The 26,478-nt window shown below is 41.6% G+C and overlaps 1 protein-coding gene across 4 annotated transcripts in view; it reads right to left on the bottom strand.

The window, feature by feature from the left end:
- Positions 1-26,478, bottom strand: part of GRAP2 (GRB2 related adaptor protein 2) — a 42,379-nt gene that overhangs the window by 11,726 nt on the left and 4,175 nt on the right. Inside the window, exons 2-4 of one of the 4 annotated variants that reach the window (XM_035903211.1) lie at positions 21,862-21,970; positions 4,043-4,145; positions 795-886 (exon numbers count right to left, since the gene is read on the bottom strand). In XM_035903211.1, the coding sequence (XP_035759104.1) occupies positions 795-886; positions 4,043-4,120 (170 nt within the window). In that variant the 5' untranslated portion in view covers positions 4,121-4,145; positions 21,862-21,970. Of the gene's footprint in view, positions 1-794; positions 887-4,042; positions 4,146-9,405; positions 9,464-21,861; positions 21,971-26,478 lie in introns of those variants that run through there. The other 3 variants (XM_035903210.1, XM_035903209.1, XM_009647760.2) reach the window with 3 other exon arrangements.

Here is a 26,478-nt window from a genome sequence, read left to right as displayed (position 1 = left end):
AGGAAAAGGTTGTAAAAATGCTATGCATTGTCATATTTATGGCACAGGGCTGGATAGCACATTTAACATGCATTGAAACACCCATCAGTCCTTCCTGAAAGTGCAGTGCCATCTACTCAGTGGGAAGAGAGAAATGAAGGTATGCCTGTCCTCTGACAGATCTATGTTTGGGTGTGCAGTCACGAAGCGTGGAGAAGCGTGTGTGTGTGTGTGCCTGCATGTGTGTGGGAGCAGGGTGGCATGTCTGGTCTATCATCTCCGTCAATCCATGAGTAACACCAGCTGTCACATTTCATGTAGCATTGCACTGACCTCTAGTGTGTCGAGAGAAACTCACACGCACTTTGTGGGGGGAAGGGAATGCGGATGGCAGGGTGGGGAAAAGGGAGTTAATGTAGTTAAAAGTCGGAGGGGGGGGGGAGGAATTACATTTTTATAATTTATTTTCAGAGACATCTCTTGCTCTTTCTTTTGTGCTTAGCCTCTGCCTCTGTTGCCAAGACTTCACATCATGACTATTCTCCTTCTGTCCGAGGAGATCTAAATGCAGTTCCTGCCACATCCCAGTGACATCCCTCCCAGCAACAGTAACAAAGGAATCACTTGGGAGTGATAGAGAGCATTGAGAATGATTCAGCTCTGAAAGAACAGAGGATGTTTCAGGATAGAAATAAGGTATGCTGGCAGAACTGCATATAGGATTATGGCAATCCTTGCCAGCCTTAAAATGAAGTATGTTATAACCATGCCTTCCTTTCTCCATGCACAACGCATGCAGTTTCCACGACACTTACGGGGGAACGTGAAAATCAATGAAGTTCTTAGGAACATAGCCCTCTTGACTTCTGAGTTCAGCCTTGTACCACTCTTCCTGGGAGCTCAAAACCTGCAGTGGAGAGACGGATGGAATAAACAGGTCTCCTGAGAAAAGCAAAAGTAATCAAGACCCTGGTGGAAACCTAGAATTTCTTGTAAGAATAGAAGAGAACACATGTGCTCTAATTCCCACCCTCAGTGCAGCATGGTTAGTGGCCGATGACCATTTCAGAGCAAACAAAGCAATAAAGAAGGCCAAGTAGGATTAGAGGGATTGCTTGTTAACTTTATCCCTTCATCTGAATGTGTGTCCAGGTGGCTGGGGATGCCATCTGCACGTCTCTGATATCTGTGAAATGAAGAAATTCAGCTCTAAAGGACCTATTAGAGGTTTAAGGCGTTCTCTGTGTTGCTTTTAATAGTTGGTACTGGAGCATCTCAGTTTCATAAGGGAGGAAAAAAAAATCTGTGAAAACTCCTCTGACATGTATGGGTGTGGAGGGACATACAGCTATAGCTCTGTCTGTGTGTGTTATGACCACACAGATGTTACCATGTGCTATCACATGCCATTTCACAAGATATTTTTTAGTGGGTTAAGTCTTTGGCTTCCCTAAACTTTGCCAAGGTAGATTAGAGAAGGAGGCAAAAAGTATTTTAAAGCCAACTATTACATTGAAGACATTGTAGGATAGCAGGAGGCCAGTGCATACTGGAACAGCTTCAAGTGTGCTTACATTAATGTCAACTGTAATGGTCCTTAGAGGCTTCCCTGCTGACCAGGGACTGCCCAAATTCACCGCTCCCTGGCTGACGGCCCCTGATACAGCCCTAAGCTAGAGGAGAGAGGACAGGGGTACAACCACACAGTGATTTTGCTGCAAATGTTGTGGTCTTTGGTGTTTTGTTTGACATTCCAACTCCTAGGACAGAATTCTGCTTTATGAAAAAGAACATGTTTGTGTTCTCTCTGGTTTTGCAGAGGAGCCTGAAAGCCTGAGCCATGACAGTTTTAAAAGGAGAAAGCACGTAGAAAAGACTTAATTTAAAATCTATTGTTAATAATAATAATAATAATACTTGTTTTGTAAGCCAATCTCATGTTTTTGGGAGCCTAACACACATTCTAAGTGTTTTGTGTTGGCAACAGGATGTTACTGTCTCTGGGGCTGACTTTCCATTGCCTTGTCTGCCATGTAGGCCTTTTATGCACTTCGATACAGAAAGGTTGGGGAATAGAAAGCTGTGGAGATCCCTGCGTGTATAGTCACTGCTTCCCCCGTACCTGGGTGCCGGATTAAGGCTCTTTTTTGCTGCTGTGGCCAACCAAAGGGGTTGGCCTCCTTGCTCACGCTCAGGCCCTGCTCTGTTGGCGGCAAGGTTTCCAGAAAGACCCACCTGCTGGTTCTCGGTGCAGGGCTGGCAGGTTTCTCTCAGTGTGTCATCCTCTCAGAGAAGGATGTGGGGGGGGTTGAGAGGGTGGATTTCCTCCTGTCACTGCTGGTTGAGGGCCTCATGTTTCCTGTTTTCTAATCTCTACATCAATACTGTTCATCTTATCTCCTTTATAAATCAGAAAAGACAGCCAGCAGGTTGTGCAGGCAGCAGGAGGGGGCTCATGACAGGGTATGAATGTATGTGTGCAGATATGCCAGAAAAGGGATGTTACTCAGGCTAATTTACTGTTACTATAGCTTGGGCGGCTAAGGTGTTACTTCGTTTACCTCAAGGACGTTAAAGCAAGAGGCAGCCTGACTTCTCTGGTTGTGAAGTCTCTGTGACAACTAATAATAATGCAGATGTGTAGTGTTATTTGACACTTTTCATCAGTAGCTTCCAATGTACTTTGAACGGAAGCTCTAGCTTATAATGATTTTACAGAAAGGGAAGCTGAGGGGCAGAAGGAAAAGTGATCTGGCCAACACCATCACCCCAGCCAGGGACTTGATGAAACCACGGTCTCCTGAGGAAGAAGCTATCAGATAAAGATCATGGGACAGTAGGGACATGGGGACTGCTCTTGACCTAAGGAAGAACTAGGAATGAGAGTGTTCATCTGTGCTGAAGAGAGGCGGTGATTTCTCCAGAACCTTCTCATAGCTCTCTGGAAAAACCTGGTATATGATCTTAATGCATTCTGGATGCCATCAGCTTTGTCTAAGCTTCAAGAATTTAAAGGCCAATAAAATAAAAGACAGTGGTGATGGAAGAGGCTGGGCTGAGACCCAATATCTGGTTGTTAACTAGAACAGCTGGAACTATACCGGGAAGTAGCGAAGGCTCCTGGGCCAAACAAGGTTTTATATCCTATTGTTGTACATCATGTCTTTGGACAGTGGAGGAGTTAAGGCCTTAGAGAGGAGTTATACTCAGGCATTTTCAGCTGAAACAGAACAGCTACGCTGGGGGCTGAGAAGTGGATAAATAATTAGGGTAGAGCAGCGTGTGACTTAATCTGTGGGACTTTCATGGGGTTAACAAGAACTTTTCTACCATAACACATGCAAATCAACTTTAAAGAGACTCTCACATGCTCTGTATTGTGTATGATCAACTCTACTTCTGCCATTCCCCCACTGCTAAATTACTGCAAGGGTGTGTATAATATTATTAGCCCAGGACCTCTTAAACTCTTCCATTATGCATGTAACAGACTGTCTCATGGACTTTTCATCTTCTATTGGCAATTGCCTAAAACCCCTGTGGCAACTAACAGTAATTACTTACAGTGAAAAGTTAGATATAAGGTCTATAATGCATGATAACTATCTTTTAAACAGTTTAAGAGTTGGAAATAAGGAAGACAGCAATCCCTCTGAACCACACACATCCTGCTTGCCTTTAGACATAGTCATCCTAAAAGCAGTCACCCTAGACTACCTATATAGTCAATGAAAAAAGTCAGGACCCTCAAAATCTGTCTACCAAAGAACTGCATCTCTGCCCCAGCAAAGGTACTTATCCTTCCCTGCTGACTACTGGAGGACTGTAGGGCAACTAAATTCATAGTTTATAGACCTAAAATCAAGTGAAGTGGACACAGACTCAAGTGACCTGGGAATCGTTGGTTAGCTATAGCAAGCACTATTGGGGATGAGTATCCTGCATTTTTATCCCAGTTTATAGACATACGTCTTCATCTGTTTTGTCAAGGCAAATGGGAGCATAGAAAGATCTGTCAGCGCTCTCAGAAGTGCTGTTTAGTCAAGTCTGAGGCTGCACTTACCTTCAGCATATCCCCAGCCTGGAAGCTCAACTCATCCTCTCCAGAAGCACTGAAATCAAACTTGGCGATGGCTTCCATACTGTGTCGCGGTGGCAGAGCAAAGCTGGAAGAAGTATACGCTTGTTAACATCTATGAGCTGCTGGGATTGTTGGGTCTAGCCTCTAGAAAGCTTACAGGCAATGCTGTGATTTGTACGTGGACCATTGGCAGACTTTAGTTACTAGACATGGAAAGACATCAGCAGGTAGAAGAGATGGCATAGCCAAGAGGCTATAATTAGCTCAAGTAAGCAGTTCAAACAACCCATTGTGTATGCTTATTCCAACAGACCCCTTTCTCTGCAGCAATCTCATGGAGAAGTTTGCGCACATCACCCAAATAAGCTGGGTAGCAGAGAAAAACCTTCTGTATAGACCAACCACTACTCTGTCACAGTTCCAATAAAGCAAGTGACTCTGTCATGCAATAGAAGAATGCATTTTCCCTCTGTGGTGACTCTCAAGAGTGAGACAAATTGCAGACAAAATGAACAGCCTGCAATAAATACAGTTTTTTCTTGGACAGGGACCACAGTACTGAAGGTTGAAAGAGTCTTTTTCTCTGTGATGGCTTAGCACGGGTGACCACAACTTTCAGCTAGGAAAAAATGTTTGCAGAAAGGCTGTATTCTGTATTTTGGAGCAGGCAGTGAAACTGTAACACCAACAAATTTAAGGCATACACTTACCCTGCCTCAGTGTTGGTAACCCAGGAGCCTGAAATGTACCAGACAGCCTGCAAACCGAAGCCCGCCTTTCATCAGCAGAGCAGATGTGGCACGGGAAGTAGCAACATGAGCTTTGCTTCTTTACCACTTCCTGCTCATGTAACTCAGATGTACCCCAGCAGGACCACTTTCTAATCAAGAGAGTTACTTATTTCCCATGGCTGGCTCGTGGACCCTGCAGCCCAGGGGACAAGCTGCCAGTGACAAGGCAAGAAATAGCTGGGCAGTGCCACATTAACCAAGGGCACTGCTGGTAGATGCTCTTGCAGGCCAGCTTGTGAAGACCATCAGACGGGTCCAATATAGAAGTAATATTTATTATTACTAAGCTAGTTACATCTGGCAACAATGATCGTGAAGCCAAAGGTTCCATTACCTAATTTCACCTCTCACAAAAGCCCCCAGGCTTGACAAGAAGTGCCAACCTGCCTGATCCAAAACGTTCTTAACCAGAAAGCCCTAGAAAGAAACCATATGAACAACCCTAGTTAGGGGACTATTTCTTGTCTCTTGTTAGAACTGAGACAAGATCCCCAAAACATAAAGTACTGATACTGAGCAAGCTCCAAAATGATGCCACTTTAAAATCAACGGCTACTGTGACCATCCTTCTCCGCAATACCTGCTGTAACTTCCTCCTTTGACAAGCAACCCAGGGATTTAACTACCTGTGTACCAAGGATCCAGGCCCCAGCTCTGATACAGTGCAACTTGACTTAAACCACTGAGAATAAGCTGGGAGAAAGTCTGCAGGGCAAAAATTATGGACAGAGGTAGGACAGTTGAGACAGCACCAGCAGTAGCCCAGGGATTCAAGAGGAAAAACACCAACATACAAAGATACAAAATCTCAGAGTAAAAACAAAACCACAGGAGGTTTAGTTGGGATAGTCAGTCTAGCTGAGGACTAGTGAGGAATCATTGGGGTCACTGAGCAGAGTTGTCAGTGCCATCGGTTCTGACCCAGCTGGCAGCAAATGGCAACCATGGAGGCTCACATTTCCCTCCTGATTGATGCCAGCCTCACCAGCAAAGACTCTTTGGGTGCCTTTACACAGGTGAGTAGTATGCTAATGCTTAGCCTAATATTTCATTAAATCCTACCTAGCTTCTATGCGTGTTAACTGTATAAAGCAGTTATTTATTGGCTAAGTTGTGTGTTTCCTGCTTCTGGAGTCCCTTTGCTCCTGACTAAAGATGTCTGGATAAAGTGATCCACAAGACGGGCCATAACATCACTGAAGATTAGATCTGAGATTTGTTACATCTCATTTCTAATTATAAAAAGATCTTCACGTGCTTCCTATTGGATTCCATTAGCACCCTCTTTTTTGCTGCTTATAGGTGAATTTGTGTTTATGTGACTAATGTGACCTATGTGGTGCCAAGGCAAATTTTTTAGCAGTCCACAGACATTCAGTGTGAACTTGTCCTACAGCAACTGTGGTTGTTTCAGCATTGGGGCCTCCCATGTAGGCTGGAGTACATAATTCAGTTGTGATCTGCTATACACCTGCTATTCCAGCCCGCTGCTGTAGGGTTTTGACAGTATACATCAATACTGAACTATAACATCTGATGTTTTACCAATGTGCTTTATTCTCAATCTTCAGCTTTCCAGCTATTCCAAACATTTTCACCCCCTTTTCTTTCTGTCCACTTACTGTTTTTCTTTAATTCTTAATTTGGATACCCTTTGCAGATTTGCAAATATAGCTTAGGTTCACCCTCCGATTGCCCCACTCTTATTCCAGGCATTGGTGTAACTCTGCAGATGCAGCTCCAGCCTGATCTGAGAACTGTCCTGCAGAATAGTCTTGCACTGACATTTTTGGAGCTTCAGTCTATAACATCCCACAGCCAGTGCAAGCCCACTGTGTGCTAACACAACGTACGGGTATTACATTGGAGGGGAATTGAGGGAACTAGTTAAACAATGACACTATTTCATGGAAGAGAGCTGAAGAAAAAGACTAAAGGAGAATTACTTTAATAAGGGATGTTTTTCAGTGTTTTATCTTGCAGCAGTGGGCTGCTGCAGAGAGATCAGAGCCAACAGTGCAGATGAAACCTGGAACTCCTAAATGCAAAGCATTAATCCCAGCTTGAGAAAAAAACACGATTAAAAACAATAAACTGTTTAAATACAAATCCTGTTTTTGATTTTTGCCCCTTAGTCACAGAAGAGACAGTGGGGGTTCTCTCTGCAGGGTGCAAGAGGGGAGAGAGCCTTTCATTTTTCAATATCCCAAACATTAAAGATGCTATTGGAGATATGACCCCCTCAAAAGGAGAAGGGTTTGTGAAAGAGTTAAAATCTCTCTCACCTCCTTTTCAATTTCAGCAATCTCAACCTCGGGGAGAGACAAGGAGACAGATACCTCTTCAAACAATCTAACACATGGATTAAATGTGCTTTTCATTGCCAGCGGCTGGATTTAGAAGTGACTCAAATACCATACACAGTGTTGGCTGTGTTGATAAATCAGCAATGCAGTAATGCTGTGGCCTTAAGCTCTTCCCCCACCAACTACTAAAGCAACACTAGCCAATAATCCTGTCTTTGAACTCCAGCCTACCACTTTTCATCACCTGAACTTCAAACCGGTTCTGTTTTTCTGATCCTGTTCCTCCCTCCATCTGTAACTCGAGAATCCTCACTCCGCATGGGTCAGCGCTGGGCCCTCATGAAAACTCCCCTGCCAGGGGCCCATTCTTTTCCTCTCTGCATGTGTGTGACTTCAAGCACCACCCCATGACAGAGAGACAAGAATTTTTTCATTATTGTCATGCATGTGTGTGACTTCAAGCACCACCCCATGACATAGAGAGACAAGAATTTTTTCATTATTGTCACAACTTACATTTCTCAAGCACCTTTTATCCCAAAGGACAGTACTGCAGTTTGCAGACAGAGCGCCAGATTCCGCTTTTAACTGCCTGGTGCAACTCCTTTAAGCTTTCGAGTAACCAAAGACAATTTTAGACTGTGCATAATGTTCTGTGTGAAAATCACCTTTGTACAGAGTTTAGCATGAGGTCTACACAATATTCAAAGGAAGATTTTTCAGTTCTGAGTGTGAGTTGACCAGTACCCTCCATTTTGTGCTGGCTCTCTGCATGGAGGTGAATTTTCTCTGTGGTTCCCCATGGTAACGAGGCGGATCCAAGGGGCATAGGGCTACTGCAATTCTGTGGGACTGCTGCAGCAGAAGGTTCATAAAAGAAGTGAAAAGTAGCATGGCTCTGAGAGCATGAGGTAGGTTTTGTAGTGTGGCAGAATGCCGTTCCCTGAGCAAGAACATCAGCATCTCTCTGTTGATGAAAAGAGCCAAGGCCTAAATCATATCAGCAAGCAAAATTGCCTGACAACAGCAATCCAAAGAGTTTAACACCATTATCCTACACCAAGTTGGGTCAAAATTCAGTAATAACAATGCCAGGGAAGGTCACCACCTCTGAGAAGTTTACTACTCAGGGACTACCCAGGCTCAGCCCCGCTCAATCTCACATATTAACATCACAGGAGGAAGGCATAGTTGCAACAACGCGCTCACTTGAAGGAGCCATATGAACAAAAGTGTTTATTTTTATGCCTGCAGCACGCACATCTCCAGCCTGCAGCTCCATCCAGTGAGGTTTTGTACTGAGATATACAGTGTGAGCTACGGCGTCTTTGTTCGGCTCCGCAAGAACAACCTATCGGACTGACAAGCAACCAGGGACAGAACATCTGTACAGAAACTCCAGATGACATTTCAGCAGAAACAATGGAGAAGGGACCCGTTATCTAGAAGACCTGTGATAGATAAAAGCTTTGTTTTCACCAGCTAAGCCACATACCAGTGGCATGGGAATATTTTGTTCCAAAAACACAAGCCTCTTGCTACGGAGCTAACGTGTAGCTCCACTGACTGTCAGCGATAAGAGGGTAAAATTTGTAAGGGAGAACAAGTCACTAAAACACTCAGCACTGTCACATTTAAGTCTTGGCTATCCTGCCATCCAGAGCAATGCACAGTACTTGGGTTGAGCCCCTGTGCGCAGAAAAAATAAGCCTCCTAGGAACCTAGGTTCACAGAACAAACAAACTTTTAGGACTCTATTTACCAACAGCAGTTAGTAAGAAATGCCCCAGGCTAGGATGGTGCTTAATATCCCTGGTGAACCCGGGTCTTCTCTGCTACTTCCAGTCATGACAGAGTAGAGCTGTGCAGCACCATGGGGAAGCCTCTGCAACAGCAGCCCCAAAGAGAGTAGCACAATACCGCACAATATTGTGAGAGTATAAAATCATGAATCTTTGCTGTGCTGGAAGGGTTGGTGTGGAGGACTAGGGTGGAGGAAACACCTCCTTCTGTTTGCCCACCTCCTCCCTCAGTTTCCAGCTGGTCAGATTTGGCTGAGGCACAGGCATTTCTCCTGAAAAAGCACTGCCCTGTTGTGGAAGCTGATGAACAAGATGGCACTGGGATCCCATGCTCTTCCCCTATCGCGCAGTACTTTACCTTTCCTTCCAAACCCTCCCTTTCCTCCTTAGTACGTTTCCCACACAACTCCCCCCAGTCAAGTCTCAGAGCCACGCTCGCCCCATACCTTGTAGCAGCTCTCCTCTCCTCTGGCACTTTGCTAGAAAGCAGGAGGTGCATTACCATCTAAGGGAAGGAAGAGAAGGAGAGCTCAGCCTGTATCAGGCTCCTCCCTGCAGCGACAGTGTGCCACATCGGTAACAGGTCCACATGTGTGGACGAGGACAGTCAGGAATGGGCATAGGAGACAGAGGCAGAGGTACAGAAAAGTGTTTGTCACAGGACAGAGTGGGGCATGGACAATTATCGGTCTCTAATGTTGGAAATATTTGGTACACTACATTTTTAAAATGGTGGTGTCAGTTCAAAAGTACCTGTCCTTTGCTGCTGCTTCAGCCCAGGCTGGTTTAACAGCTGAATAAAGGAGGGTACTGTCCCTCAAAAAATGTAAGTTCTACCCAAATAAGGAAAACAGAAAAGAACAGATCTGGTAAGTTAAATGAGAAACCATAATAAGTCCGTTGAAAAGCATATCTTGAGGAACAAGTAGCTGAAGACATAAAAACATGTAATAAAATTATTTTCAAAGACAACAGAAGCAGGAAGCCTGCCAGAGTGTCTGTACGGCTGACAGATGATTGAGATGTAAAAAGAGTGCTCAAGGAAGATAAGGATGAAGCACAAAAGCTAAATGAATTCTCTGCATCCATGCATCTTCCGTAAGGATGTAAGGATGTCCCCACACTGGGGTTTTCTTTGCAGAGAAGAGTCAGGGGAACTGTCTCAAACTGAAGAATTGGAAGAAAATGGTTTAGGACAAATCAGTAAATGAACAAGAGTAAATCCAAGGATTCGATATTTTAGAAATCTTGACTGAAATCTAAACTGAACATGAAATAGTAAAGGCTGAGCTATTAACTGTGGCATACAACATAAGACTTAACCCAGCCTCGGTACTAGGAGAAAAAGCAACAAATGCAATGCTGGTGTTTGAAACGCATTTTGAGGGGATGCAAGGGACAGGAGGCCTAACGTCTGTGTGCCTGATATTGGTAGAAATAATAATGAAGAAAAGAATTACTGGGCATAAGAGAGAAATGACATAGCAATTGGCCCTCGCATAGCTTTTGTAGAAGGAAGTCATACTGCATGAATCTGATTGAGTTCTTTGAAGGCGCTGATGAGCATGTGGATGTGGGTGATCACTTGATATAAAACTTGCATTTCTAAATCCTTTCTGATGAAGTCTCTCACCAAAGACTCTTTAAAAACCTCCTAAGCTCTCAAAGAATAAGAGGGAAGGTCCTATAGAGGGTTAACAACTGATTAAAAGTTAGGAAACAACTTGAAGGAGCTGTTCAACATATTCATAAATGATCTGGAAAAAAATGAAGTGACAAAGCTTACTGATGAGAAAAAAAAATTAGGGTAATACAAATTAAATCTGGTCACAAAGACTTGCAGATGGTTTTCAAAATACTGTTGAAATGTAAGATGAATCTCACTGCTGATGACTGCGAATGGGAATGGACATGGGAATAAATAACCATAACTATATAAATGCAACAGTGAACTTAAAATTATCAATTACCACTCAGGAAAGATACTTTTGAGTTGCTGTGGGTAGTTCTATCAAAGTGTCAGCTCAGTGGAAGCCAAAAAGGCAGGTTAGGAAATGTCTGGAAAGTGATAGAGAACAAAACAGAAAGCAACATCATGTCACCGTACGAATGCCCGGGGCACTGTTTGAATATTTGTAACTTGAATATGGCAGCTAGTTCTCATCCCCCCATCTCAAAAATGGAGACAATACCATTACAAATAGTAGAGAGAAAGTAATTAAGGATGATCAGAGGAATGGAAAGTTTCTGAACAAGGAAGGACCAAATTAAACAGACTAGGATCCTTCACCATAGAAAAAAAAGTTGACAGAGGGATAAATGCAAAAGCAACGTAGAAAATAATGAGAATCATGGAAAAGGCAATGACATTTTTATCCATAATTTCTCACAACATAAGCACTAGGAGCTCATTTTCAAGAGTGCTGGGATCTGGGAGGCCCTCATCAAAGAATTTTTGCTGTGTATTTGCCCTGTTCTTACCCTCTTTCACCAAACTGCTGTTGCTGGGCACAGCATCATGGGCTGCATGGAACTGTAACCTGACCTGATTCATCCTTTCTTATGAGCTGTGATACTTCACAAAAAACACCACAAGATGCTAGTTCAAGACAGTCGGTCCAGCAGCAGGCAGTGGCAGTCCCCACATACCCCACCCTCTGGGGAGTCAATAGACTCCTTGGACTACCTGTTAGTTGAAACAGAGGTAGGCTGTAAATTATGAAGTGCTCAAAGCAGTGAGGGGTAGAAACAATAAGAATTCTCTCTGAAGAGGACAATCCCCGATATATTTTGCTGACAAAATGTACAGGTGCAGAAAGCAGGGGGCCATAAGAAGAGTACAGCAGCTAGCTCTTGTCATGTTGTGAAAAGTTTTACATGTGGCTATCACTGTACACATCAGGAATATAAACTTCTGTACAGGCAGGTGTGGTACCTCACAGTCCTCTTGGTTTTAAGCCATGTTCATTCTCATGCTCTGTGAACGGCCTGACAGATTACATTACATTACACATTAGAACGACCTATTTTCTCTGTTTCTACCATGATGTTATCTAATGGGCCCCCCAGCAAGAACGCTGCTGTGAGCTGTCACTCATGCTTGCTATATGACAATATCACAAAACACTGCCTGGATTCCAGTTAGGTATACAGAAATATTCCATGACGATATTAAAACTATTTAATGTCAAGACATAAAAGATGTGGCTTTCTATACCATAAACAAAACACTCAATACTGGCAAGCCCCCAACAATGAGAAAGGATAGGAAATAGGAAAGGAAATAACTCTCTTTTCTTTCATCTCCATTTTTATATACTCCTCTCCTGTCACAGTTATGGTAGCATGTTAACCTCTTCACCATGTGGAATATATGCATCACAGCTATGTTGAAAAATATGAAGAAACATCCAGATACTTCAGCCATAATTAATGGAAACAAATCTTGTGGGAAGGCTGTTAGACTCCATGCTTCCATGTTTTAGCCAATCTCTATCAGACAACTAAATAACGCCCAGCCCAGGCAGACAGGTTATTCCACAACTACCTGCTGCAGACTTTTAATGCCATCATCTACTACTGGTACAATCCAGATGGAATGGCAGAACCATGGCTATGATACAGTCTGTGAAGACCTGGATTTAAAAAGCTTGATGCAGGTAAACTTATGCCTGCCTTTACACTTAGGTGAATGACCCAAAATAGATGTGTCTGCAAACATATCTGAAAACTGCCTCAGAATACACTTCCTCACAAAAATTTTAGTAATTTCTTTCTGGGCTGGAATTTTCAACAGAAAAAACTTTTTCTGAGGCATTTTATTCACTTTAGTTTCTATCTGGGAATCATGGGAGCAGCCAGAAAGAAAAGAGAAATGAAAAAGGGAAGAAAAGGAAAAAATGTATTTCCAATAAAACATATAAATCAAATATTTTGCTTACACTGAATTGTTTGGGTTGATAATATATGAAAGACTAAGTGGCTAGGTTTTTGTTTGTCCTCAGTATAAACTACTTCCCCATGTTCTTAATTAGTTTTCTTCCAGAAAGTAACATTGCCAACAAGGGAAACAGAAGTCAAAGTGTGGAAACAAGGGAAATTTCAAGTGCTGTATTTTGTTGTTAGCAATCACTCAGCATCTGTGGATTCAGGAGCATCAGGGCTGTAAATCCACATAACGCTGAATGTTATGAATGGAAGCTGTCTGGGCTTTCCCTATTTCCCACCTATTCCCGTCCCCACATTCAGATATGCTCCACACACAGCAATTCATCCTCTCTCGCTGCTTTGCTTTCTGCAAACAGCTGCTCAGGCTGTCCACAGTGACAGGTCATTAGTGGGCAGTTATTTTTTTCAGGACTGAGTGCACAGGAGTGGCAGTGCTATAAAAGCTTCTCTGCAGAGCTCTGTGAACTGATCTGGGCAGAGCTCTGTCCCAGTTTGCTATGCTTCCTGTTAGCAAAGATTGTCTTGAAAGCACTGCACCTTGTTGCTCACCTGCAGCGGTCCTGTCTGACCATGTCCTAGGATTTTCAAACAGCTTGGTTAACAGCATCAGCTGCACAGCTATTGCTATTTTAGTGCTGGTCCTGTCACCATCACCCTCAAAAACCACTTTCAGTTTAGCTGGTATGACTACAGCTTACTGTGCTTGCACATGTGGTACAACTAATTCAATTAAAGGTGTGAAGCCATTTCTCTTACAGGAATAAGCTTTAACTGTAAGAGTACTGTTCTAATTCTACAGTTGTGCATGCACTAGGAGAGTGTACAACTTTAAATGCCTGGCACCATCAGTGTAGCACCATGTATTGCAAGGAGATGTGGCTCTAATCCTGACCAGCAGTGTTATTTTGCTATTTGATTCATGCAACCCTTCCCATCATTCTGCTAATTCATCTCCAAAGACACCCCTTACCATTCCGGCTGATGAGCATCACTGCATTTCTGAGAGATTTTTCTTTGGGAATGTATTGCTATGACCCTCTAGTTTCCTATTCTAAAGAAGTACTGGCAAACTTGTTGATATTTAATATTTTCTTCAAATCCCTCCAAACCTGTCAACTCTCTCTCCTACATTCCCCACCCCATAACTCCTGATTACTGAATTATTAGTGTCTCACTAACAGCTTGTTGTATCTAATCAGTTAGGTTCTCTACCTTCTGCATTTTTAGGGTGATTATACTGAGCCATGCTCGTGACATCCCAGATTATCATCTTGACAGCAATTACAATATCACAAGAACTGAACTGTCACAGAACTGACTGGATTAGCAGAGGAGGAAGGAACGGATTACAATGGCGAAAGGGAAATTTTGATTTCTTTTCCTTTACTACAAAACAATTCTCCTGAATTCCCATAGATTGCCTTTAACTGCTGCACTGCTGCCCAAGAGTCCAGACAGAAGCAACTGCCTTGGAGTTTGTGTGTTGCCAGCTGCACTGAGGACACTTAGCCCAAGCATGCCTGCTGTGTTGTGTAGTGTTCTGCATCAGAGGGTTTCAGCTTGGTCTCATGAACTACTTTTTAAGGATCGGCAGATGAGACCAAAGAAGATCCATCTCACTGCCAAGGAAGCCTCTGTTCACCACACAGCAATCTGTGCCTTCACTGGGAAATCTGGATGAATCTGCATGCCCAAAGACGGTTGGAGACCACAGGAAAAGATGGACAGAATATACTTCTCATAACAGCACTTTTTCCAAGCCTGTCCTACATTTATGTCACATAAGAGCTGAAGAGGGCCAGTTACTCAGGGCAAGAAACCATGGATCCTGCCAGCCTGACCTCTGATCTGGAGCCTTCCCCCAGCAGGACTAGTTTCTGATCACCCTCAACACTGAGGCAGATCTAAAAAAACCTTTCTTGTCCTTACTGCTCTCTTGGGAGCCAACACCACCTCTTTCAGAGACTCTTAAGAGTTAATCAGTTGACCTCCACCATCATCTATGAACTATACCAAGTTACACCAGCAACAAATTTTGGCACATCTGACTTTATAATACATTATCCTTTACAGTGCTCAAATCCAAAAAATCCTGCCAGGTGAAGACAGAGAAAAGCACTGCTACTGATACTAAAAGGAGCCTCTTCTCAGTCTTTACAATTTCTTTATTATCATCCCTTCTGAACACTAACAGGTAGCAAAGTAAGTCCTAGAGGCTGTTGCAATGGTACCCTGTGTGTCCCTGAAAGATAAACATGACAAAAATGCAGGAGTCAGACATCTAGGCCACTACGATGATAGTTAATTTTGTCATCACATTATTAGAATTTCAACTACACATAAGCTAAGCAGGGGCTGCATGCCTATCAAGGCAAAATCAACATGGGCTGCATGAGCTGCTGATTTTCTCCTTTGCTGCATGCAAGCAAAAAAGGGAGAAAGGAAGCGAGAGAAAGAGAGACTCTTCTTCAGTGATTTGAATCCAGTGCTGGAGTGTTCAACAAAACATTCCTTCCCAGGATTTAAATTCTCCATTTGATGAGCATCTAGTGACTCAGTGGGATTTGCTAAGCTTCCATTTGAAGCTAGAGAAAAGTAATCTCACTCTGTATTTCTTCCCCCTCCCTGTGCTACATCCCTCTAATCATGATAAATATATCTAAACATGCCTGATTAAGCCAGACAGACAATGCGCCCCTAATCTGAACTGATCAGGGCTCTGGAGCTGCCAAAGTGAACCTGCTGTCTCTCTATCAGATAGAGCAATAAGGGGTCGGTAATGCAGCTCCATTAACTGCTTCCCACGGAATGAATTTTCCCTGACTGCTCCTAAAGAGCAGACACTTGAGGAATGACGCCTGATGGGAAGTTGCTTCGAATGGTCTCTTTCGGCATAGTTGTTGAGCAGCTCCTTCGCAAGCCCTCCAGAAAAACAACTAAAGTATGAAAAATGTAGCCACTTCCTTCTATGCTACTTTTTCTACAATCTGCTCATACCTTATCTAGCTAACTGCCTCTCAATTTTTCTCATCTTTTCTTGGTAAGCTTCAGCACTAGCTGATATGTGTTGTACTGCAAGTGTGTGGTTATCAGAATAACAATCCTGCTACCACTGTGCATGTGCCTATGTATGCAAGGGATCTGCTTTTATGTACTGGTGGAGCTTGTACTTTGCAGATTCACAGAATTTAGGACTGCGACAGACCACTATATCAATATACCATATCAATACATCAACATACCATGTGCGTTTAGCATATTTGCACTAATATTAGAGGTTCATTGGAGGATAAATGGATATAGATCAGAATAAGTGCACGAATGTATGCCTCTGAATTTGTTCTGGAATCTATGCACGTGTACGTATATCTGCTTTCATGCAGGTGTAGCCCTCTATGATCTTTATCCTCTGAGAAGATCTACTCTTAGTAAAAGACTGCAGTTGAGAGGGACCAAGGGGGCATCAGACCATATTTGGGCTCTGTGAAATCTTGGGACTACTTACCCTAAAACTGGTCTTTGGTATAATTACAAGTACCTTCAAAGCCTCTCTGAATCACACCAGCTGCGAACAGCTCCAGGGAACCATTCTGCTACCAGCAAGTCAGATGGAGAATTATACTTCGCAAATCAATCATACAAGAGACTAGGATGAGGAGTGATGTTATATTTCAGACATGTTTCCTATCAGGAAGGGCTTTCCAAAAGTCATTTCCAAAGCAAAGGAGTCAAAACAGAATCAAGAATCTGGTACTATGAGACTTGATTAAATACAACCAACCAACCCGTCACAGACAATAAAACCCACCTCCAATTAGCTCCAGATACTCCAACGTGCTTTCCTTGTATTTGGGTATCTAAATATGGGAAGGAATACTCAAGATTCATTATCTCAAGCTTTGACCATCAGAAAGATTTCCAAAAAACGTAGAGTATCCAACATGCTGGTCTGTAAATCTGAGCTTTTGTACTGTAACTAAGAGCTGAGCAATTCTGGTGTTCATGCAGGTCTGCACATGAATCCACACTGGATGTGGATGTGAAAGGTAAATTCCCTTTGTGCACGCTCATGCATTTCACAAGGTGAAATGGAAATCTAGAAAAAAGATCTGTAGGTATTCGTGCTAAAGTAAGTTCACCTTCTGTCTTTGGTTCATTTCCACAGCAGTTAAGAAACTCCTCTTTTTGTATATAAAAGATGAAGGATGCAACAGAAGGCTGTCATTTCTTTATTTCTGGGCATAGCACAACCTAGAGAATTAATTACATTAAGGCATTAATCCAATCTGGTAAAAACAGTTTTTAATCTTATATTGGACTCTACTGTATAGCAATACATTTCAGTGGGATATGTGAACAAAACTATGAAAATCTGCTAGTATATACTGCTGGGTACATAATATTGTTTCAAATCAACTACTGCATGTTTCTTTGATCAGGCCAGCTGATAAAATTTTGTGTAAAATGGGAAGAAGAAGATCAGTGATGAAACTGCTATCTTCCTTGGTATTTTTTGTGTGAGATTAATCCTGACAACACAGGTAATTGTGCAAAATCTGGAACTCTAGTTCTAAAATTACATTGTGTGCCAACAGATATGATTTTGCACAAAAGTAGAACTACAGTTAGCTCAGTAAAAAACGGTAACATTTCTTTGTCCTTTTAACCATAAATCTGTTTTTGTACAAAATCACATCTGACTGCACAAGTTGTGGTTTTTTTACTGAAAATTTTGCCTCATCTCTTTTCCCTTATATATTTTTCCTCTTGTGCTTTTATGAAAGAATGAAATATAAAAGTCTAGTTCAACATATATTTAGCTATGATAACCTAAAAATACAAACATAGGAAATCTGATAATTAGGCTCTCAGAGCCCTCTTGGACATGCTATATGTAATTTCTGCTCACAGCCACCTTTGTTCTGAGAAGAAGGTCTGATACACTTTATAGACAAAGCTTCACATTTAGGTAAGGACAGAGAAATTCAAATGCTACTAGTGGTATCTGCCATGTGGTATAACGAGCACTGCTGTGGTACCTTCATTGCATCATGTCACCACTTGCATATTTACCTTCTGAGCCTCTGTGTTGTATTAACCATGTTTTTCCTGCTTAATGGATCTTCACAGCTCAACTTCCATTTAAACATAGAACCCCTTTTACAAGGCCTAGGTGCTACAAAACAGCCTTTCTACAAATTAAAGTCAGCCCATGTGCATCTGCATTTGGGAATGCTTCTGAAAGGGTTTTAAAAGCAATCAATTACAATAATTCATACATTTAAAGATGTAACTCCAACAGTCAATCCAACTTTTCTTTTCATTATAAGGTAAATGTGAATGCCAGCTTGTTACTATTCCTGGGGTTTGTCTCTACACAGCAATCGTACCATTTTAAGTAGAAGTGTGGAACATATTTCATGTTTGTCTGTGCATTTTTTAGTTCACTTGGATTATGATACCTTTGAAATTAAAGTGCAGCAGCAGTTCCTGAATGATTTAACATGTAGACGATTTTACTCTGAAGTAGGAACAACTTGTTCTTGTTTATCTTAATCCAAAAATTGAGTTATATGAAATTGGAATAGTTTCTCATCATCTGGAATAAAAATACCCAGGTCATACCCTGATGCAGGAATATCAGTTACTGAACTGACATGCAGCCTAAGGCTTAATTAAACACATAAAGTTCCTTATAGGTACATCAGGCCTGACATCCGACATTTCCTGTTCCTAAAGCGTGGGCACTTTCGTGGCAATGAGGCTAACTGGAACTTCACTGTGTAACCCCTGTACACCCTGCGAAAATAATCACGGTCCCACTCCTTCAGTGAGCAAGTGATCGATTGCTGCTCTGCAGCGGGGAACCGCACAGCCTTCAGACTATTCAATAGATTGCATGTGGCAAAAAGGGAACACTGCGCAAAGGGTGTGAATGAGTCATTCGACATTTCAGGTTGACTGAAGTCATTCTGCTACATTTATTTCTAATCTTGATGTGCTATCCACATTTGCATGTTAAGCAGGATGGGAAGAAAGAGATTTGAATTATTTGCTACAATACACACGTGGAAAACAGCAGACTCTGCATGTGTGTGAGAATGTGGGATTATACACACGACAGGGTGAACACAGCATCATGTGAAGTGCCTTTTCTACCCTTGTACAAAAAGCAAGCATTCTGCACGCAAGCCTGAACACATCTGAGCCAAACTAAGTTTGAACACATGTATCTCTAGGGATCTGAGTATAAATGAAAGATGTTCATTGGCAGTATGCCTGAATGGAGGAACAGAGGTCCCACGAGCATACTTCAGGTGACATGTGTGTTGTGTTTTCTTTGGCAACTATAAATCCGAGCAACTGTGAATGAGCTGGTCTGTGTACACTCGGAGGGTAGGTGCGTGAGTTGTGTGCATGTGGGTGACAAGGAGCGCCCATGAGCAGGTGTCAGTTGAAGCTGGAATTTATACATTAGTCAAACATCATCAGCAGTGAACCACCTACTTAAAGGTTTCCATGGAAAGAATACATGGCAACCTCTCAAACTATGATCTGGCCTAACACTATGCTCCTTCGCTGCTGGTCATACTTCCAGTTTAAAGCACAAGTTTGCAGAGAGTCTGATTTCTTATAGCGCACCCTGAAGTCTGTTTGATCCATGCATATTTAGCAACTTTTATTTTAAGTATTTATTTTAAGTATTAAGCCATTTTAAAGTACATGCTCACCTCTGAGGCTTAGGAGCCTGAGTTTAAGCACTTGGGTTTAAAACTCTGGACAAAGACACTGACTTAGCTCTCATTTAAGAAAAAAATAGCTATCAGTATGGAGACAAAGATCCTGGTGAAATGCCTCACAGCAAATATCTTCTGATGGTGAGGAGGCAAACATAAGATACTTCATGAGATACTCAAGGCTATGTCATAAGGACTCGTGCTTTAAACTGAAGATGGAGGACCTTTCTGTGAATATGGAATCAGTGGGCCACACACAAACTAATTCTTGAGGAGACGAAGTATCAGTTGGGTGGAGCAGGCAGAGCTCTGGTATCTCGCCTCAAGCTAAAAACAGTCAGGTTTGGTTTTGCACAGAGCTAAAAATCTATTTGCATCCAGAGCAACAGACTCACAGCATGTCACATAGGTAAAGGGTGCTGCCAAGATCTGCACTACTATTTTTTTTTTTTTAATGTCCAAATTATTGGGTCCTTTAAATTTTTAAAGCTTGCTTACTCTATAAAGCACTGCAGATCCTCCCCCTGCCTCTATTCTGCAAGTTATTGATACCACACTCAGTTAACGTTGGTGAGTGAATATAGAATGGACACCATCTCTCTCAGTTTCAGTCATTTTTACTCAGCGCCACAGTTTGCATACAAACCACTGAATGGTGGTGCTTAAGTTTCCAAGTAAAATTCCTTTGATGGAAACAGAACTGCGCATTCATGATGTCTGTATTCACATTAAGTCTCATATGCTTCATTATCTGAAAGCCTACACATTGGGTCTAGTCTAGGCAGACTCTATCCTATTAAATAAAGAAGTGAGTGCAATTCTGATACAAAAAGTTTAGAGAAAATGTGTTCTTACATTTGTTTGGGTGGCAACTGCAGGCATATTATTGCAATTCCAACCTACCCGCTGTGCTTGTATTGGCTTTGTGTAGAAGATAAAAAAGAATGAGATGGAAATCCAATTTTCATTAGTGAGTCCACTCCAAGGCACACTTAACTGAGGTACATAAAGGTCTAGAAGCCATTGAACTGGTGATGAGATGAGGGGAGACTCCGTGTAACCCATGAGGGTGTTGAGTAGCAGTGGGAATTCTGGATGTGCTGAGGATACCACAGCATAGGTGATCAGGGCAGAGGCACAACATGATCTACAACAGCTCCAAAACAGTTCACAGATCCCCCAAGAACTGGCTTTGGTCCCACCAGCTCACTTAACCGTGACAGCACAATTGATTTACCTCAACTTTGCTCTCAGGCTGAGAAATGGGTGTGTACATATTTAAAGAAGCCAGCTGTTGCATTCAACTTTACATTACAGTTCATGAGGGGAGGACAACATGCTATTTCCTTCACAACACAATAAAACATCATGCACAGTTGTTCCTACAGTTATGCTCCAGAAGACACTGTGCTGATTGCAGTATTGTCATCTAAGCATCACCTCATGGAAAAGAGTTGAAAGAAAAACAAATAATTAAAAAAATCAGGGGATTGATATCATATTGACAGTCTGTTTGATTGGCTATTGTGTTTCTATGTTACATCTCTTTTCCTTACCCTTTCACTATCCTTCCTATTCATAAGGCAAACTACTTGAAGCAAATGGTATTCTTCCATATGGTGCAACTTAAGAAAAAGCAATGGGTCAGAGCTGTTTACAGAATCACGCAATAATTAGATTAAAAGGGATCTGTGAAGATCATCCAGTTCAAGCCCCTGCTCACAGAGTTAACTTTGAAATTATACAAGACGAGAACATAACCTGATTTTTCTACAGTGACTACTCCAATGGAACACCAGTCTCATTCAGGCAATGGTATAAATTATGTGCATGTCTAGATCAAAGACATATGGAAAATCATTTAGGTAGAAGATCCGCATTAAATGAGTTGAGATCTCCTTTCAATATGCATTCATAAGGTGATATTTACTTCAGTGCTAGACTCCAATTATACAGCTGCATATTATCAAAATACACACTAAAATGAGGCTAGCATTACAATCATTATTTCCTGACTTCTGTGTGCTTAACACCCTCATTATGTAACTTTAAAAAAAATGATGATTTGTAGATAAAATTCAGAAAACAAGGCAAAAGAGGAAAGAAGGAGAAAAATCCAGAATGAAAAAAAAAAAATTACTTGGCTAGGCACTGTGGAAGACGCTATACGTCATGTACCTCATACAGCCTTCAAGAAGGTGCTCCTCTTCTACATACCTTAGAAAGTCTGCAGAAGGAAGTTTTGAGAGCTGCAAACTGTAGGAACCATGCAGTGCTCACCTTTCAAGATGCATCGTGAATGTGGTAAGGCTCTGCAGTGAGAAACCTGCCAATGGCAAGAATTACTTGTCACAAGATTTAAACAAGGCCCGTGCACTGCTGCAAGGAGATTTAACCCCTCAAAATAGGGATTAATGTGATTACTTCCACGATGAATGGGGTGAATTTTATCCAAATGGAATACATCTAGAAACATTATAAACACTGCAATTCTGCTTCCGTACGAAAAAACCCAAACCCTATGATGCTCACTGCACTTCCATTTTCTATTCCGTTCTGTATCAGTTTTTTCTACTCGTAACTACTTTACTTGCTATCAGATTTAGGGAACTGCAATGTTCAGATTCACTACTATTGCATATCTTGCTATATTTGATTACAGTAGGCTGTCTCTTTTGTCTTGAAGATGACTCTTGATTTTTAGTTTAGCTTTACAAAAACAGTTACATTTAATAAGGTGATCGTCTTTGTAAAAGAAACTAATCCCCAAATATCCCCAGAGCATTCGCTGACTTTTCGGATACTGTTTTCTTGGTTGCTCTGTCTGAAAGTGGTTGGACTTTGCTCGTCTCTGCAGCTGGTCAAGCAAAGAGTTAGATGCTCAGCCCTTCCAAAGCTTAAGTCAATTAGGCATCTGAGGTTGCATAGTAGAAGTTGATGCATTCAAAACCACCCCCTTAAAAATTTCACGCCAGGATTGTTTAGACTGAACAGGAGAACAACATTTCAAAAGAACAACCTGCTCAAAAGCTAAAAAATGCTTCTAAACAAAAAAGTAAAACTAAACATACTAACAGAAACTGTTCAAAACAGCAGTAATTCATTAAGAAAATAACCACTGTTCACCCCAAGAGATTCCCAATGCATTTCACAAATCATGAATTAAAGTCAGACTCACTTTGTATTTCTGGTATCCTGACAGGCTTCATCAGAGGCGGATGCAGCAGTGCTGGGCAGGGGGGCCCCACACTGCTGTAGTTTCTCCCTGGTGTGTTTTAAAGGATTACAGCTGCTCCATTGGCTTCTCTTGCTAAAACTACCCAGCACTTTAATTAAGAAGCCCTATTATGAGCTCTTTTTTTGCCACAGCCTCATTGAGAGCAACACTTCTCTGGACACCTCAGGTATGGGTTAGCTGAGCTGGTAAGCCTCAAAGTTAAGATATGATGACTGTGTCCTTTGGCCCCAGATTTACCCTGGAGGGTACCTCCGTTTTGGCTGCTGCTTTCCCCAACTCTATCCCTTCCCCTAACAATGAAATCCATCCTCCAGTGCTTTTCAGCAGTGCACAGCAGGTTAGCAGCAGAAGCAAAAACTGCCCAATTAAAATCAAAATGTCAGATGTGCAGAAGGCAAAATGAAATCTGCCTGGGCTATCAGGGCAAACGCTGTTAGACTTATGCAATTATCTGAAGGATAATTGATGACCACAGGCAATCAACCTACAGTTGCAGGTCTCGTGCAAGAAATGTGCTAAGGCATATCATTCAGTATTGACTCAGAGGAAAGGGCTTGATTCTCTCTGAGTCACTAACATCATCTCCTGAAATGCTGAGGGTTTCCTTAGAAATTGCCCCTAAATTACCAGATGAAATCACAAAGTGCTTAGAAGACTCAAAAGCAATGGCTACAAGTGTGCTACCATGCCCACTGTCTCTGTAAGTTATGTTATACAAAGAATGGTGAACGCTCTTTAGCTGGCTGTGGAGAGGAAAGGAATCCTTCAGTTGAGAATGTATCTATGATGATTTATTACAGAAAGACAGTAATAATACAGGTAAAAGCAGGTGTGGGGAGCTTCAAGGTGCTACCAAAGAGATAGAAATCAAGACAGAAAAAAGAACTCTTATTCTAGAGTACCAATGGCTACCCAAAGAACTGTCCTGAAACAACTGCCCTGGTACAACAAAACTAGGAGAGCTCTTTCCTCCTTTCTACTTCCCACTCTTCATTTACCTTTCTCTTTAGAATGAGAGCTTGCTGAGGACTGGATTTTCTTCTGTTATGACTCTGCCTGCAACTCAAGAACTGATGTGTTTAGTTGTTCTTGGTGTTTTTTTTTTTTAACCAAGATGGCTACTGCACAGTAAATTCCCCATTGAATCATTACCTTGATGTAGCTGTTTGAAGTGCCTTCCAGGCAGGTGTATTGTATTGGCCACAGCTGGCCACATTGCCATAAAATCACCTGTGCTTTCTCTTCCCTGAGATTCCACACTGAGGAATATATCTGGAGTAAACCACTTGAATATTGCAGCACTGCTTGGTTTTGGTGATGAAGACAACCTCTGTCAGTGCAGAGCATCCAATGTCAACAGTGTCTGAAAGTCAGTTGAAGCCTTTCTGTAAAAGAACTAATTAATAATAAAGCTCAGGATTCTTAAAGAGCTGACCCTCAGAAGCTCTGGAGATTTAAGAAAATATTTCTAAACCCATTCTGCAGTTGCAGTTATTAATGATTAACATCATCTTGTGGTTGCTTCAACCCCGTTTCCCACAGTGACCTCAACAGTCAAGGGGAGCAAATCAGAACAGTGTTGAAAAACAGTTAAAAAAATAAAAATAAAATTAATTAGTATATACTACAGAGGTACTTGTCACATCTGAGTACTTACAGCTGATCTGAGTTTTGTATTTAAAATAAGGATTCGGTGGTTTTGCTATGTAGGAGAAGCATGGTGTACATTAAGAATTACAGCACTAGCTGCAAGGGCACACAATGAATTTCCTGAGAAGTTACAAGTAAACCTATTAACTAATTTATTAAGTAAAAGGATTCTTAAATATGGGTTTTTTTAGAAACTTGACACTTTAGGTTTGATCTTTTGTTTGTTTCTATAGCCTCAATAATGGAATAATGAATCCAGATTTTTATTCTTCTTAAAGCAAAACCCTTGCATTGACAACATACAAAGATTTTTTTCCAAGATGTTTTTTACCTCTATGATACTTCTTAAAAAAAAATGTCTTTCAAAAAACCCCTGGTGTTTACTTTATTCCTTCAGACGATGCTACAAATGGAGCTTTCAAGATACCTGAGCTGCCCACAGCTAGAATGACCCTTTCAAAATGTTCATTACTTCACACCGGGATTTTCAGTAGACAGCAGAGCCTCCACCATCTTTCAACAGGGACACTTGGCTTCACTTCTGTTGGAAACAGAGGGAAGCAGCTGCTGCTCTGAGTGATGAAACTCTAACTGTGAGCAGCAGTATCAGCCCCACTGAGAACTGCCGTGTTGTGATGTCGCGGGAAAGGAAAAATATTTTCTTGAACATCATTTAAAGCTAATCTGACAACACAAACATTCCGAGGCTTTGATTATTGAATGGGCTCATTACAGTGAAAGGAGAAGATAACATTAAACCATTTAGGCATGTAGTACAGGTGTAATTACTTGGGATACAGGAGATAGCTATATACACTATATCAAATCAGTAGGTAAAGGATGCAAATGCCGAACATGGCCTCTGCTGAAGGTAATGACATGATTATGACAACGCCTATATAATTTTCAGCAATGTAATACTGCATGTCTATTCATCTCCTTCTACTCAGAATGTTGAAGTACTTGATGACTTCAGTGAATTAAGATTCACCTTCTGTTCAAGATGGGAAAACACTTTCAGACTAGATTCTGTTCTCTTTGACAGTAGAGCATATCAGGAGAATTTTTGTTTGCTTTGATGGATTTAATCTCAGAGATCTGTTACCCTATTAGGATTACCAAGAAAGGAGAATCCAAGAACATAATGATTCAATGATGGCATTATTTCTGTCTGCCAGTATAATGATAGTACAGTTTGAAACTTGATAATACAACTTGAAACTGTAAACTAATCACTCTGTTAGAAAGTGTGTGTTCTATCCCCACGTAGAGCTCTGCACACCTGATTGATAGAGGGTTTGGTCACCTTGCTCAGAATCATTAAGTTTTGACTACTATTTGGGTAGCATACAGGACGTGACAGACGAATAGTCTGATCTGGTACGGCAAATGCCGTGTACAAACAATCAGACAGAATGCCTGCAGTATCCTATCTTTATACGCTATACACTTCTGCATGAAAAACAATTACCAGGGCACATTCATGCACAAGGACAATTTTAGAAGTTTGTCCACATCCTAAGACAACCCCTGTTTAGATTGCAGGGTTATGGAGTGTTTCTCCTGTGCCAGAACTCAGCTGTGGAGTGGCTATGACCTGGAAACATGGTGTTATTTATGTAGCTATATTTTTAAAAATAAAAAAGGAATGCCAGAGCTCTGAGGGTTAAAGTTGGTACTCTAAGGGTTACTGGTGGATTTGTCATGATGAGATAATAAAAAAAAAATTGGGGAACTAGAAAGGAAAGTCTAGAGAATGTAAGGCATACAGCACCTCAGGGGAAAAAATGTCATGTAATTAGTGCTGTACACTGCTCCGAAAAGATAAAACCATATGTAGAAAAGGTTATAGAGTCAGGCAGAGGGAAGAAGGGTGGATCTTGGAGCTCCAAGAGAGGGAAAAAAGTTTCATCATGTATCAGTGCATACTGTTCATTTAGGCATTC

The sequence above is a fragment of the Egretta garzetta genome, unplaced genomic scaffold (assembly GCF_000687185.1).
Source record: "Egretta garzetta isolate BGI_Z169 unplaced genomic scaffold, ASM68718v1 scaffold51, whole genome shotgun sequence".
In the NCBI taxonomy this organism is placed as follows: domain Eukaryota; kingdom Metazoa; phylum Chordata; class Aves; order Pelecaniformes; family Ardeidae; genus Egretta; species Egretta garzetta.
Note: the sequence above shows the minus strand (reverse complement) of the source record. Positions and strands in the feature narration are given on the sequence as shown.